Consider the following 17657-nt stretch of genomic DNA (forward strand, 5'->3'; position numbering starts at 1 on the left):
CTCTGAATATGCATATGATGCTTCCTGAATATGCATATTCAGGAAGCTCCAAACACCCAACCTGGGAACAACCCCAAAAGTTCTGAAACCCTCCTCTGACAATGGAGAGGGTGGATCAGGGACAGAACCCACCCCTCCTCGACCTGGTAGAGACCAAACATACAAAAACAAGGAGAGAGAAATGAACTGGTGTTAGGCGCAGAGGCAACTGAACTCCCATACCCTTTCTCCATTAACGCAAGCCACCTGGAAATACTAAAAAATCATGGGCAGCCGTAACAATTTTAAGTCAGAAAAAAACCAACCACCCCAAATCATAGTTAGGTATGGAAATGGACAGGAAAGCCAAAATCTGACTGAGCAAGCAAACAAGACTAAAAACCAGGGACATGGGAGAGCAGCCATTTAGAATGTCACACAGACAAGTGGTGTGCACGTGTAAAAAAAAGTGCACCCTTTTTGGTAATGTATAAGTGAAAGATAAAGTAAGAAGAGAGGGAACAATAAGATGAAAGGTATGAAAATGGTAAGAAAAAGGTAAGAATAAGAGAATCAGGTAAATTGAAGATAAGAAGTAAGGGTTTAGTGATCATATCTTCAGCCACATTATTCACTCTGACTGCAACTACCAATTTTCTTTTCATGCTCATCAGCTAACCCATATAGTTTCATTATTTAACTTTTTGAATTTTTGAGGGCACAATCCTCCATTTACCATTCACTATCAAGTGAACAGACCCAACCAATAAATATTACTCTTACTGCTTCTGCGTCTAGAATTATATAACAAGTTAAAGAGTTATATCTGCTATTTCATTGTCTGCACAATACTGTGTGAACTTATGTATTTTTAGAATAAGTTTACACATATCAGTATTGCATAAATTTCATTCATTGCACATATGTTGCAGTCAGCAGCCTTTATAATTAACTCCTGGCACACCATGTATACTGATCACATGAACCTCAAGGGTTCATTCCCACTTTACCATTCAAATCATTTATAATGATTCTATAAATTCCTGGTATCATATTCCTCTCTCTCTCTCTCTCTCTCTCTCTTGAGGGTACCACAACACTTTTAGTTTCATTCTCACTTTTGTCATCACAAGAAACATATGCAATCACCACAGAGAGCGTAACCCTCTCAAATTTGCATTTTACACACAAGAATTCTGCTTATCTGGATGTCTGACTTATCCAGTGAGGGGTCTTTCCCATATAGTCCAGATAAGTGAGCGAAGACAGGATTTTACATACTTCAAGTTCAACGGTAGAGTGATGGTCTCACTTCATGCAGGTCAGTGTTCAATCCCCGACCGTCCAAGTGGTTGGGCACCATTCCATTCCCCCCGTCCCATCCCAAATCCTTATCCTGATCCTTCCTAGTGCTTTATAGTCGTAATGGCTTGGCACCATCCCCTGATATTTCCCTCAATTTAGCTGTTCAATATAATGTTACATGGTTGCCCTCACTGGGCTGTGCTCATGGCAAATAGCACCACAATATGAGCTAATATAAACTATTGAAATTTCTTCCATTCTTCTAAACTTAAAGGACTGTGAAACATCTTTCTATAATGATATGCGAGTGTGTGTGTGTGTGTGTGGAATGAAACAAGTATGACTGCGGATAAGTATTATAATCAGAAGACAATTTTGATATGTGAATGAAGAACCACATCCCACGTAAACTTTACACATTTTTATATATCATAGTGAACTTTCAACTTACCGGCATCTCTTCTCTCCCACATAGTGACAACCACAACTGGAAAAACAAAGTTATCACATATAAATAAGGGTAACTTAACAAATCCTTGTTTCAAAGTACTGTACATAAATATAAAAAGACCAAATTGAAGATAAAGGAGGGGAAAATAAAATACACACATTCATATATGTACACACACACAGACAGGCTTCCTGTCACATACAAAATCAACTAAATTAATCGGTGTGATATTGATGAGATTTACTTCCTTCATTTATAGTTAGGTATTGTTCAACTTTGCACCATTTTAATTCTGTACAGATGAAATGTATGTTCAAAACACCAATGTTTAATGTAATGAAATGCCCATTTCTGAGTGAGCCCCGATGGCTCCCTGAAGATACTATATCTGATATAGTGCGAACTACTATGTGCCATCAGTCGCGGATTTCTATTTTTGTTTATTAGTGATCATATCAGTCACGAGCCAGAAACTGGTCTCCTCATAGAGGTACAGGGAGCGATGGCCATTATGATTAAATTCTATGAATTTATTCATGTCTGCCATCACCAGGGAAGGTACCCAGAAAATAGCGAAACAAAACAGACCATTACTTGGTCAGAAGTCAGACCGTAGCTTCCAAAAAACACAAAGAACGCCCGAACACTGTAAAAAACTATCTAAATTTCATGAAAGTAGCATCCCCTTGTTCACCCCACCTCCCCCCCCCACTCCAATTGAGGGGAAGGTGGAGTGAAACTTGCATTTGTATAATGAAATGTCAAGCAAGAGCCTTGTACAGTATTTCACTAAGTTCTTCATTTCAACCATACCTAAATACCTGGGGCCTATCACTATTAAACATCATGTTATTTTCTTTTAGCCAATGAAAGACAATAAAAATAATAATAATAATTCATTATGTCGGAGAACACAAAGTCAGGTTACACATATAGTGCCTGTCAGGCTTTTACTGAGGTCTCCTCCCCTAGGATCGAAAACAACAAGCTGACTAACTCCTTGGGTACCTATTTATTGCTAGGTGGACAGTAGCATAAGGTGAAAGGAATTGCGCCCAACCATTTCTGTGATGCCCGGGACTCGAGCACACAATTCTCGATTATGAGTTGAGAACGAACTCGACTCTACTACCAGGACCCTCTTATCTTGTATCAACAGACTTATCAATATCAGATTGTAGTTTTTCAGTGTCTTCTACTAAAGTATTTTCATGCTGATTTTTTGTATCATCCACAAATGATGACAAAGCTGTGACTTGTATTCTTGGCTATATCTGATATGAGACAGAAAAAGCAGTGGTGCCAGGACTGTGTCCTGGGGTACAGAGATATTCACTGAACTTGGACTTGATTTTATTTGATAAACTGCATTCTGTTGACTCTGCTTTCTGTTTGACAGAAAATTGAAAATCCAATGCCCTACTTTAACTGTTATTCCTATTGATCTCATTTTGTGTTTTCACTTCATTGTCATTCTTATCAAATGACTTTGCAAACTCTATGTATATACTGTAACGTCTGCATTTTGTCTTCAAATGCTTCTGTGATTTTGTCATTGTTGTTGAGTAGTTGTGAAAGAAAAAATCTTCCTGCTCTAACCCATGTTGAGCTGGTTTGTGAAGTTCATTATTCTCCATGAAACTAAAGATTTGATTCCTAATCACTCTTTCAAATCTTTTATTATGTGTGATAGTGCAATTGGTCTATAGTTTTTTGCCAAAGTTTTACTACCTCCCTTGTACACTTAAATCTGCCGATTTAAATGCTTCTCGTATCTCACCTGAATCCAAGCTTTTTCTTCATATTATACTGAGTGCTCATTCTACTGTCACTCTACATTTCTTTATGAATATTGAATTCCAGAAGTCAAGATCTGGGGCCGAGTGCATGGGGTTGTTGTCTACTTCTCTTTCAAAGTATGGAAGTGGTAAGCCTGATGCCCCAAAAGAAAACCTATCCAGTTTCTGAACCCAGTCAAACAAAGCACGAGACATGTGAAATGGTGCCAAGGTAGTATCTACATTGAACATAAGCTGCCGTGGCCCCGCCAGCACTGCACAATATAAGGCGACAGTATGCAGCACGACATGCCAAACAGGAAAAAAGCCAAGAAAGAAAGGAGGGCACCACATGCTCAGAAATGGAAGAACAACAATGAAGGGATAGGAAGTGATGATAAGAACAACACGAAATCTCATACTGTTGCCGAGAAGAGGAATGCCGATGGGACACCATCAAAGAGCCCACTGGTTTGCCTGAAAGATGGATGGAGATAAAGATGTGTCAAAAAGTATAGACACAAAGAGCAGAGAAGATCAAACCAGCAAAGTATGTCACTATGCCGACCTTCTGATAGAGGTCAGTACGGTATCAAACGATAGCAGGATTCTTTCGTGGGTCAAAGTAAACTCCATTGCTTCCATGAAGATACCAACAATAATAATAGTTTAAATCATCATAAGATGGGAGCTACTCTTTAAGGGTTAAAGCCAACATTACAATTTATATCCTAAAGCCTGAGATGCTTTACTCCCTCCAATTAGCTCCCTATCATGGAAAAGCCATTACCTTACCTTGCGATGGTTCCAAGTATCAACATCTCCGCAGTCCGATATCTGACCAGGCCTCCTGCTTGGTGGTCTGGTCAACCAAAATGTTTGATGTAACTGCATGCAGCCTGACACACAAATCATAGCCTGGTTGATCAGGTATCTTTTGGACATGTTTATTAAGTTTGTTTTTGAACAGCATGAGAGGTCAGTCATTAATGTCCCTTATGTGTAGTGAGTGTTGAAAAGTCTTGGACTAATAATGTTGATAAAGTTCTCTCTCTCTCAGCATACCTAATGCACTACTCCTTTTCAACAGGGCTATTTTACACATCTTGCCATGTCTCCTGGTCTTAGGTGATGTTATTTCCAAGTGCAGGTCTGGAATCAGACCCTCTTAGTATTTTCCAAGTATAAATTATTTTATATACACCAGTATCTCTTCTGCCTCCACATTAGAGAACAGATTTAAACATTTTAATTGGTTCCAACATTTTTATTGTTTTTATCGAGTGGATTCTAGCAGTAAAGAATAGATTATTTTATAAAGTTATAGTTTAGTTATAAACCTGCAATAATTTTTTGTACAATTCTTGATGAATGTGGAATTACAGGAATCAGGGCCTGGTGCAAAGTGTACAGTGGAACCTCGGTCTATGAATGCCCCAGAGTACAAATTTGTCAGTGTATAGACGTCAATATCGTAGTAAAATTTGACCCGGTGTACGACGTTTGCTATGGAGTACGACTTGTTTGTTGATACTGTACATGTATAGGTCAGGCCCATGGGTTGCTGGGCGCATGGTGAGGCACGCTCAGTTTACCAGTGTATCCCGCTAAATGATATCGCTTAAAATTCTTTGCGAAGAATTTCATTGTTTTCTGCTTTTTGGGTTTCAGAACAAAAAGTCCATATTATATAGCATGCCATGGGTCCTCATGGCATATGTAATGGAAAGAACTGCAAAATACTGCTGAAAAGACTCATGCATATAAACCTGTAGCAGGCCACTGCATTAACCATTTTAATGACAATGTGATGTTTCACTATAGACAAGTGTTGAAACGTAGGAAAAACAAGTGACTATAGACAAGTCTTAGTGAAACAACCAGTTCTTACTGGTATGCCTACAAAATATAGGAGAGAGAGTGCCCCAGAAATATCATCACTGCCTGATGTTATAATTGAAGGGGACTTGCCTTCCAAACACTAACACCTTTTCTCCTCCACCTTCTTCTTACCATTTCCCATATGCCATCAATAGTCCTCAGTAAAGGTAAGGAACAGTAAAAAATGAGTAGTATTCTGTATAAAATGTATTTTTAAGTTACTATTTTTGGGTGTGTTGAACCGATTAATTCAATTTACATTATTTATTATATGAAAATTTGATTCAGTGTACGAATATGGAATGGATTAAATACAGTACGCCCTTTGGAACAGAGTGAATTCGTAAACCGAGGTTCCACTGTCTATGGCTACTTCAAAGTCCAGTGGGGTGATAGGTCATGGGTCAAGATGACAACATAAGTTCCTCTGGGAAGCTTATCACCTCTCATCTCACTCATTTAAGCTTTCTAACCCCTCTCCTTACCCTTATTTCAAATACAGTTCCACAATACACAGAATATTAACTGTCTGCCTCTATCACATGATCCCCTATTTTCTCTCCACGTTAAATAATTCTCGGGCATTCTACAACATTTACACATCACTTAAGTGTATGGTGTTTCCCTCATTCCACACTTAAATAGTCTTCCTCCTTTCAGCACGTTCAACTAAATGTTCCGGGCCTCTCAAGACACCGTTCAGTGATACCTAATATGCTTAAACCCATTTTTTTACATTTTCTAAGTTAGTCTAAGAACATTCATTTGTTAAAATGTTTACAAATGAAAGTTCTATGGTACAGTTGCTGAAACAAAAACTGTATTGATTATACATTGTGTAAGAATGCGGAACATTAACGTTTATGAATATTTCAACATTCCTAATTTATTTTTCAGCATAATAAAAAATATAGGAATGTGCCCACATAATTAGTATAAATAACTAAAATAAAATTTACATGACTTTCATAATTTTCCATCAAGTAATTTTCAAAACAAAGAAAATAGGCAACAACAAAGCCCATATAATTTTGAGTGATAGGGTGGTTGGTTGAGGTGATCGTCGATTGGTCTCCTGATAAGCTCTGCCTATACTGTTTAACCATTCCACCGTGAGACATAACTGTGCAAATTATAATGAGGAATGTTCTTGGCAAATATCCACAAACTGCGAGTGACACAATCAGGGATGTTTTACATTACAGTACCGCGTAAGATTTAAAAGTTCCACCATGTAAATGAACCAGATGCCAGGGGCAACAATAAACAGCTGCCATCTTGAAAAAATCCTTAGTAGCCAGAATTGTTTGAAACTTGTCAATTTGTATCAAGCAACAATGGCAGATGCACGACCCTCAACTGCCCAACGCCGCACTGTGGCTTGCTCCACAGATTCGCTTACTGATGAAGAAATTCAGAAGAAACTGATGGAAACAGATGAGGAAAGTGACTTTGATGATTCAGACAAAGTTACAGATTATGCACAAGGCTCAGAATGAAGTGGTACAGACATTGTTGTTGATGTACCTGTGTCTGTCCCGGGGCCAATGCCTACACCTTTACCGCTTATGCTGTGGCTTCACTCCACATCACCACACCCATCACGAGACAGGGCATGTGGATCTGTGTAACATGCTGTTCCTTTAGGCCATGAACATGTGGAAGTTGGCTAATTTTCCTGATTTGGGGACCAGAAATCTGATAGTTTAGTACTGCTGTGGCTAGTGATAGCAGTGTACGTGGTGCTACCAGGCACAGCTCTGCTGGGTCAACTGTTTGCCCAACCAAATGCCACCGTTTAATATCACATGGTGAAACTGAGAGACGAATACCTGCTTGATGGGGTTCTGGGGATTCTTCTACTCCCCAAGCCTGGCCCAAGGCCAGGCTTGACTTGTGAGAGTTTGGACCACTAGGCTGTTGCTTGGAACGGCCTGCAGGCCCACATATCCACCACAGCCCGGTTAGTCCGGCACTCCTTGAAGAAAATGATCTAATTTTATCTTGAAGATGTCCATGGTTGTTCCAGCAGTATTTCTTATACTCACTGGGAGGATGTCAAACAACCATGGACCTCTGATGTTTATACAGTGTTCTCTGATTGTGCCTATGGCACTCCTCTTCATTGGTTCTATTCTGCATTTTCTTCCATATCATTCACTCCTCCAGTATATTGTTATTTTACTGTGTAGATTTGGGACTTTTTTTCCCAGTATTTTCTAGAATGCTGCCTTCTTGACCTGTTTGTCCCCATAGTGTGCATAGTAGATTGGCTACATCTCTCAGCCAACACAGTTTGTTTGGTCCTGGGATACATGACAGGCACATTGGTGGTATTGATTCCAGAAAAGTGAGTGTACTTATGTGGGGAGATGGTACATACTTTGTTCCATAAATCCTTACATTTGATGCTACAGATGTAGGAGTTGCAGACATTTTCCATATACTGGTAAGGGCATGAGTGAAATTAGAGTATTTTGTGGCATATCGGTACTATGGTGAGCCGCCCATGGAACATCTTGTTCAGGAAACAGACAGATATGCTACTAAATTTATTGAAACTGGTGGCATATTACCACATTCATGACTGCAGTATTGGAAGGATACCACTGTAACTGAACTGAAGTACTGTACATGTTTGTTGCCCCTGTATGATGATAAAACATTCAGTGAAACATAATATTGTACTGTACTATTGAAACAGACCATTGTTTGTCATCTATATTTGGAAAATACATGTCTCATGACAGGTATTACCTCTCAGGTGTATTCATTTTGAGAATAGTGACAAACAAAATGCAGATGATAAGACTGTGCAAGGTGAGGCAAGTCCTCAGTGAACTGAACACAAAGTACAAAGATTTCTATATACCAGGTCAGAAGCTGGTGACTGATGAATTGCTTGTGCTATTCAAAGGATTCTTGTGCTATTCATCTTGCCTTCAAGCAGAATGTTCCATCCAAGCACTACAAATTTGAACTGAAATTCTCTGTTCTACGTGATTGAGAAACAGGAATGGTGATTGACATGTTACTTTATTCTGCCACCGACATTGAAGTTTCTAATTAATGATCCTCACGTTTTTCAAGCAGTATAGTAAAGACACTCATGGTTCCATTGTTGAACAAGGGCCACATTTTATACTCGGACAGTTGTTATACCAATCTTGCTAACAAGGCTCCTGTTCAAATATAATACTGGAGTGCGAGGCACAATAGTCACATAGGAGAGAAATGCCAGTTCCTGACATAAATATTGGAGTAGGTGAATGTCACATAAGAAAAAGTGATAAAACACTTGCAGTGCACCGGAAAGACAGGCGAGAAGTAAATATGTTGACAGCCATTGACATTGGTAGGATGGTGAACTGTGGCACGGTCAGCAAAGCAACTAAGGAACCAGAATATAAACAAATGTGTCATGGACAATAAAAAAATAAGCTTGGTTGATAAATGTGACATGATTATTAGCGCTGTTGAGTGAGTAAAACTGTCAAGTGGACTAAGTTGCTTTTCCATCTTGTTGATGTAACCACACTAAACAGTTACAAAATATATTTGGTGAATCAGGCCATAGGTCACCTACGTGTGTGTGTTTATTTTTGATGTCTTGATACAATTACTAAGTTCAGCAATCATGTCATAACCCGAGGCATTCTTAGCTCAACAGTCTCTCATGCTGCTCCAGAAAAGCTTTCCATGAAGACTTTCTGTTACACAAAACTGAATATGTACCAGCTACTGAAAAGTACAAGAGGCCAATGTGTGTGTGCAGTCTGTAAGAACACAAAGGCAGACATGACATAGAAACTAATCATAACATGTTATAAAGAGTGCAGTACTGGCCTGTGTCATGTAAACTGCTATATTGTGCAAGTGTATATGGCGATGAAACTTCAGGAATACGTATGAAATTTGCTGTAAAATAAACAATTTTGGAGTGCACGTTCGTGACACACACATTTGTGCGTATCGATGTTCTGCACATTATAAAAGAACAAGTGACACCCTAGTAAACAAAATTGACCAAATAAGTCAAACACAATGTAAATACTGTAAATGGATAAGAATATATTTGTGGCAACTCCTGCAAAATGAATTGCCTGCACAACGCCACCTGGACGCTCACTGCAGGAGCGAGCACGAATTGGTGAAGTCATTGTTAGATTTCTTCACTCATTCACAGCCATGGTAAGTCATATTTAATTTTTGTATTGTTTTCCCATGATCAGGGAACTTTTTTAACATAGTAGATAGAATTAGTTTTTTTACAGCAAACATTATATTTTTTTTTTCAAAATAAAAAAGGAAAAGAGGATTGGGTGACAACCCTACAAAACACTACATAACAGCCCCTATGATTCCCTTGAAACAACTTGTAATAAAGTTGTTACATCCTGTTACATAGAACATTGTTACAACTTGCTATATTGGTTGTTAGATTTGTTAGGAGTTAAACCTTGTTCGAACATTGTAGCAATGTCACAGTTTCGTGTGTTTGGCGGGACAGTTTAGTCTTCAGAATGCTAAAATGTTAATTTCCTTATAACACATCACTCAAAACTTATTTATTACAATACCTATTTGGCATGCTTACACCAGCTGCTTTTCTCAAAAATATGATATTTGCTGCTTGAACTTTTGAACACACTTGCCTCTCCATACACAAGTTTCACGAGATTTGGTTAAGTTATTCAAAGCCAGGATTTCTTAAGCTAGGATCCCAAATTGTTTTATATTCAGGTTACCAATTACTAGACTTCCGAGTGCACAAGGGCAGATTGAGTGAGTGGTGTATAACCATCCCTACCTATGCAAGTTTCAGACAGATTACCATGATTACAAGTGTGCTTAATCTTGCTTAGAAATTGAGAATCCTACCTAAAGCTTTAGTAATAACTTTTCTCTGAAAAGAGAATATTTCTAACCAAAGGCATTTATGCCAGTCAAGTGATCCCCGAGTTTCTTACTCAGAGTGGCGACTCGTCTCACTTTCCATCTTCGCGAGATGGAAAGTGTTCTTATTCTGAATTAATACCATCCGATAACAAGGATGCATATTGTTTTTATTGCATAAACCATTATTTTTTTTACATTATTGTACTACCCATTTAAATTTCCCATGTGGTTTCTTACGCTGCCCTGATACTATACTCTCACAAGTGGTGATCATAGTCTATTCCTACACCCATATGCTGGTCTTCAATGAACCCTTCTACCCAATCCCTTTCCAATGTGCCATTTAATATATTACTGTGAATCCTGACATTTCAAACTTGTATGAATTGGTTGCCATGCATACCCTGAGCCTGGTGAATTCTTGGTAAAGACCAGTTTGGTATGGCAAGGCCCAGCCAGTTTGGTGCCAGCAAAAGGAGGGTCAACCACTTTAATTATACTACTGCCACTGCCATTCCAAACATAGGGTCAGGAAATACTACACAAATCTTCTGTTATCATATGGATGGATAATAAGCAAGCATGGGAGTGTAGTTAGTTATTTAAAAATAACCTGGCTGGCTATGACTGCAGTGACCAAGAACACTGCCCTTAAAGTGTAGCACATTATGTGCATTTAAGGAAACATTATGGATGCAATCAGGATAAGCATGACACCAAAACAAGCTTTAAAGGGCCTTATAACTGGTATACCAAGAAAACAATCAGCTTCATTCAGGGACAGACATTTATTTGTGTGATGTACAAGAAATTTACAATATGTACATGAATCACAGTCATATATATATAACTTTTGTTTCCTTTAGTTATTAACTTTCCAGGGAATAAAATCCTGTTCCAGTCATTAATGACACTCTCAGAGCACCAGTAACTTTACAATACTGAAAAATAGAAAAATAAATAATAATGTAAAAATTACAATCATAACACCAAGTAGGAACCAATAAAGCTCACAATCCTCCACCATTCTGAACAGTAATTTGGGTGGGACCATTGTTTTTGAGGGCCCCAGCCACATCCTCAAGACTATTGCCTTTATCTGCTTCTACTTGTGTTCCATCAACATTATTAGAATCCCCAGAATCCCCCACAACGTCTACATCTATGTCCTCCCCCTCCCCCCTACCCAGCTCCCCATTCACAGCCTGACCACTATTATTCCGGCTTCGGTCTTCATTCAAGGAAGGAGAATCCGACCCATCTGAAGTTGGAATGGCTAAACCCTGATCCCTGAAGTTGGCCAACTGCTTTCTACTGAAAGGCATTGGTCTTTCTCCAGGCAATACAGGATTGACGTCTAATGTCCAAAGATTAATTTTTACTCGTCCTCGAGACCTTGTACGCGGACTGTCTTCCGACACTTTACTAAACACAACCCTAGATGAAGGTGATTTGGAACGGGAATTTTGTAGTGTTTCACCACTCGCCCTATCTACCATGTTTGATTCACTGTTATACCTTACTTTTTTCTGTGACGGTTTGAATATATCATCACCACTGCTCATATCATCAGAGTCAGATATACACTCACCCTCACTATAATCCTCTAGGTCTATATCAGAATCTGTTGTACTCTCATTGGATGACCTATATTTTGCACGTTCTTTAAATACAGGTACCTTACGCGGTTGAGCCACCCGGCCTCTCCTTGGGCTTGAGGAAGGTGGCCGACCCCTACCTCTACCCTTCTTTTTCTTGATATTGACCTGATTGTGTGCATCTGCTGATGTGTAGGTAAGAAGATCTTCATCTGAATTGTGTGCCAATCGCTCCTCCTCCTCCTTAAGAGCTTGCAAACGTCCAAGCTCCCATTCCTTCTTTTGTTGTTCAATCTCTGCAGCCATTCGCTCTGCTTCTGCTGCCCAGCCATCATCCGAAGATTCCAGGAACTTCATTGCATATCTCTCTACTGGTGATAGCTGCATAAACAGAAAATAACATTTTTAATATTAAATATAAATCACAACATAAATATTATACAACAGAAGACTAAATTGAGTCATTACCCCTTAGACAACAGCTATGAAGAAATGTTCATACAAGTCTATTCACCAAAAATATAACACTTCCAAGAAATAATTTTTCATTATAAAATTATTAATTTGTATGCAGAGTGTAAGAAAATGCAAAAATAAGTAAATATTTATCGTTTCACTGATTAGAGGCACTTGTCAACGCCTGATGCTCGACTTTGCTGACGCTTCATGTTTTATCCTCTGATGTTTCACCGATTGTTTCATAACTTGTTTTTCTATATTTACATCCACAGTGAGCTTATATATCCATATTTGAAACATACATGTAAAATCCAGACAATAATTGTTTAATCGTTATATGATGATGACCGCATTGGCCTAGTAACATTATGATAACCGCATTTGTACTATGAAATGGAATAATTTTTTTAATTGATCAAGGTTAACTCCATTACATCCACATAGACCTATTATATCCATATTTGCACCATACATGTAAAACCTACACAATAATATTGTAAACTTTGATATCATGATAACCAGCTTACCCTGTCAATCAACAACTGATGATAACTGCTGTCTAAGGGTTAAAAAGATTATAAAAATTTCTTCTTAAAATTTTAAATTTTCTTAACAAAACATACAGGATTAATGCTGCACTTAGTCCAATCAATTTAGTTGAAGAAAGATTTGTACATACAGCAGAGTATAACAAGTTTATTGTAAAAACTATTTAAATTTTGTGCAATATCCAACTAAATATAATCCTTCAGTTTACTTTCTTGTCATATATAGTACATATACATAAAACAATGTACTATACATTGTTTTGTTAAATTGGAACTATCCAAATATACTTGTTTTGTCTACCATTTACCCATAATATTTTCCCTGCTAGATTATTTGTTTAATAAACTGTATTATCACGTCGCAGACTAATTTCACTATTTATAAATATATCTGACAAGTATTGTCATGGAGCTAGCATATTTTCCAGATATTTTGTTCTTAAAATTTTAATATTAAACAATCTTTCAAACTTAATCACACAGAGATTCTTCAGAAAATATCTTCCTTCATATAATAAATATCACAATGTTCAATAAATAATATACTATGCTTCTATATTGTAATTTCTCCCACATGCATAACTATGCATTAACTCTTAAATTAACGTACTGTATTGTATTTGACAGTTTTCCAAATTACAGTAAATTGGTTGCTTTAACATAGATCACTTACTAACAATCCTATATTGTGTAAACAATAATGTGCAAGCTTTATGTAATACCAACCTGCCTCTCAATTTAGGATTGAAACATCAAAAAATTAATCTCACTCCACAATACATACTTTGTTTCCAGAGCACATCAAAAGAATATTTTCACTATACTGGTTTAATTTACCTGTTTCATGAGATTAGCAACTTCTTGCTCAGCCTTGCTCAACTCCTCACTACCTTCTCCTTCCTCAATTGGAATGTTTTCATCAAATTCGGCCAACTCCGCAGCCATTTCTGCCTTAGCAGTTTTAGCTGCCTGAACGTCCGTTTCATCCTCAGCTGCAGCTAAGGCACTCTCAAAGGCTCCCATTTTCACCTTTTCTCCCTCGGTAACTTCCTTGCCCTATTAAGAAAAATATGGTGAGAGCATTGACAAATTATTTCACCAGTGTTATCTGGCAAATTGTTAAACAGGTAACAGAAATGTCACTGATATGCTACACCTACAACTGTTCCTTATTTGCCAAAATACTTGGCAGACACACAACCTGCAAAAATTAGGTCTAGATTTAAATATTTCCACTCCAAAATCATATATTTTAGGCTTCATATATTTATATATGTTCAATTATTTTCTGTACTTTTTTCTATCACTACAACAAACAAGGATTCCTTTGAAAATTTAGTCCAAAACCCCAAGAACTGAACCTATACCTGCAACCATTATCTGCAGTTATATATATATTCTCATCACCTTAAGTTTTCATAAATTTTGATTAGTGTCTTATCTTGGGAAAAATACTTTTTACAATTTACAAAAGCTGTTCATGGTTTTATCATAATACAAAATCTATTGGTAACCACTGCATAGTAATGTAATATTTTATAAGTACAAAAGTTGAATATACTGTATATGCAAGCAGTATGAAGCATTTTTCTAAAATCTTTAAGCTTAGTTGTTACTATATATAATAAAACGTATCTCATACTTTACTGAATACATGAAATTACGAGTGCTTACCTCATCTGGTGGTTTGCTCTTTTCAATAACTTCAGACATTCTTTTTGAAGCATCATTTTCATTCACATTCACTTCAAACAGATCCTGTATTGTTGACTGGAGAAACAAATGTAAAAAATTTGTAATGAATGTAATAAAGGTTTCATTGTAGCTAAATGCCTACAGTACTTAAGTTATTGTAGATACCTGCAACTCTTCCACTGTAATGAGGGTAAAAGTACAGTACCTCAAAAAGCATATAGCATTACAGTACTATATTTGCCTGGCCAACTTCAGAGCAATAAACCAGCATTCAAGGAATGTTTAACCTTGGACCGTATAGTGACAAGTGCACATCGGTCAAACACCTTTTCACGGTACAAAGTGTGCCACTAGGGTCTCCATCATACCACCAACATTAATTAATCAATTAATGACAAACTATATTAATCAATTACAGTGACCAACGAGAGCTATTGTTGTTCTCTGTAACAGTATTACTCCAATACAAAAAATTATATGAGGTAAACTCAAGAAAATTAAAGACAATGATCAATACTGTCACCAAGGAACTACACTTCACCCAAGACATACTATAGCTCTAAAAACCATGATTCCTGAAGAAATAGTTTCCCAAGGCATGAGTACTTTGTCTGGAACATTTAGAATCAGGGATAAACTGAACAAACCCTATACCTACACCTAAGCTAAATCCTTCTTAACACTTTCGTCCTCTGGGACATAGTTGACGGCCACGGATAACTCGCGAGTGGACATTAGGGTGAAAGAAACTCTGCCCATTTGTTTCTGCCTCCTCCTCCGAGGATTGAACCCGGAACCTCAGAATTATAAATCCGAAGCACTGTCCACTCAGCTGTCAGGCCCCCTATATGCAGAAATCCCTTTAGAAAATTCTCTTGCAAACGATTTGATAACAGAATGAATGACGTAACACAAAAATTGACGTGCAAAAACTGAGAAGATTATCCGCATTTTAGTGCAGGTGTTGTGGGTGTGGGGATGGGTGCTCGCTCACAGGGTAACGCTTGGCTGATTTTTGGGTTTGCTGCGGGTGGCACGCTGGGCTTTTTGACCTTTTATGCATATTTTCCTTCAGAGTATTCTATTGCAAACAATTTGATACCAAAATGAATGACATAACATGAAAATTGACATGAGAAAACTGCAAAGAAGTTTGCAGTTTTGTATATTACAGTTTTCAAAGAAAACTGAATACACACATTTTAGTGTGAGTACGCATTCACAAGAAATATTCTTCCCACCTTGGGGAGGGCTGGGGCACACACACCGGGGACACAAAAGGGTTAAGGTGATAAACTTTGGCAACCCACAATACAAACTACATATTTTGCAGTGTTGCAACTCACCAGGCTTTGAGTACTAATGTAAATTTTTTTTAACTGCCTGTCATTTTTATTAACTAACAATTATTAAAATATTAATTATTATCAACTGCCTAACACGTCTTGGTAGCACGGTCAGGTGTTTCCTATCACCTAATGCCATGTCCACCTAAGCACTAGTAAACAGGTGCCTCAGCTTCTTGTAGGTCTGCATCCTGAGTAGGGTCAGTAAATCGACCCTGGGGGAGGGAGGGGGGGGCACCTCGATGTAAGTCTAACATGTACTGTATTTATAAACTATCTTCCTATCCCACGACACAATGAATTATTATTATTATTACTGTACTAACATATAAAAATTTCTTCATTACTGTACTACAAATAATCAAAATCTACAATAATATTAATTTTTTCACTTGCTAATTGGTTTGCTTTATTACTCTTTAAAAATACAACAAATAACAAAATTGTGGTGGCTAAAATAAACGTCCAGTAATTTGTATTTTACAAAAAGAAAATTTACATTCAATTTTTTGTTTGTTTATTTTTAACACCTGCAGTGCCCCTTCTTATAGCTGACAATGCTCCCATGTGCAAGAAAAAATCCAAAATGTATTCCTTTCTAATACTGTATTGTTAAAATGTGTCCCTTGATCACAGATAAAATAACAATTTTGTTTTATTGGGGAAGTCCCTTGTAACTCCCTGAAGCTCCTATCTGATTGTGTGCTATACTACTAGGTCCCGTCACTTGAGGAGTTCTATAAGGCACCTAAAAACATAGTGTTCAATTTTAGAGTTAAGGATATTTGTAAAAGATATACTAGTAATACCTTTTTGAAGTGAGCCGTGGTAAAGTTACCACCTTCAATAGCCAAATCACCCAAAAGACGCTTCTGATTGGCTTTCTTCAAGATATTCTCCTCAATAGTCTTCTCTGATATGAGCCGGTAGATGTGTACATCTCTTGTCTGTCCGATTCGGTGACATCGATCCTGAGCCTGAAGGAAACACACACACACACTTAATTTCTTCTTAATACAGTTTTCAAATAGTTACTGGCTTCTTTACATTTTTTAACAACATTTGAGAGAGCTAAAGGAATTACTATTAAAATCCAATAAAAAGTACCTGGGCATCCATGGTTGGGTTCCAATCTGAATCATAAAAGATGACAGTATCAGCACCCGTAAGATTCACACCAATACCTCCAGACCGCGTCGACAAAATAAAGCAAAGATTCTCTTGTCCTGGTTAAACCTCTCCATCAATACCTGCAACAAAAGATTATAACTTTTTTCAACAATATTCTGAGGTGAGCTCTATAATGAGATCATGTGTTACAAATGAATTTTAACTAAAAGGTAGGTTAAGCCCATCAAAATATACACAATTGCAAAAATGAAATGAACTAACTAATTTGCATACATATATCATTCCACACAAAAACTCATATACCAATATACACAATGATTACATTTTAGATGACTTGTTAAACATACATAACACTACACATTCTACAGTGTCCCTCATAAAGAAAGTATCCTCTTTATTAATATAATGAGTGTACTTAATATGGCTGTACTTGGCCTCAAAGCACCCTTGTAAGTCTTACTAAAATATCTTAAATCAGTTTTGGGATACAAAATCAATATCAGTATTGAGAGATTAGTTACAGAACACGAGTGTTTACTGTACATAAAATAAATGACTAAATATGAACTGTGATCTTATACAATGTC

At 37.3% G+C, this 17657-nt stretch overlaps 1 protein-coding gene across 1 annotated transcript in view; it reads right to left on the minus strand.

The window, feature by feature from the left end:
- The window catches only part of LOC138359016 (helicase domino-like), a 34431-nt gene extending 17250 nt beyond the window's left edge, over window positions 1–17181 (minus strand). Inside the window, exons 1-6 of the mRNA XM_069317573.1 lie at window positions 17047–17181; window positions 16749–16916; window positions 14573–14668; window positions 13736–13954; window positions 12060–12272; window positions 1736–1771 (exon numbers count right to left, since the gene is read on the minus strand). Coding sequence (XP_069173674.1) covers window positions 1736–1771; window positions 12060–12272; window positions 13736–13954; window positions 14573–14668; window positions 16749–16916; window positions 17047–17058 — 744 coding nt within the window. The 5' untranslated portion in view covers window positions 17059–17181. The remainder of the gene's footprint in view (window positions 1–1735; window positions 1772–12059; window positions 12273–13735; window positions 13955–14572; window positions 14669–16748; window positions 16917–17046) is intronic.
- Between the last annotated feature and the right edge of the window lie 476 nt (window positions 17182–17657).

Source organism: Procambarus clarkii, chromosome 88 (genome assembly GCF_040958095.1).
Source record: "Procambarus clarkii isolate CNS0578487 chromosome 88, FALCON_Pclarkii_2.0, whole genome shotgun sequence".
Taxonomy (NCBI): Eukaryota; Metazoa; Arthropoda; class Malacostraca; order Decapoda; family Cambaridae; genus Procambarus; species Procambarus clarkii.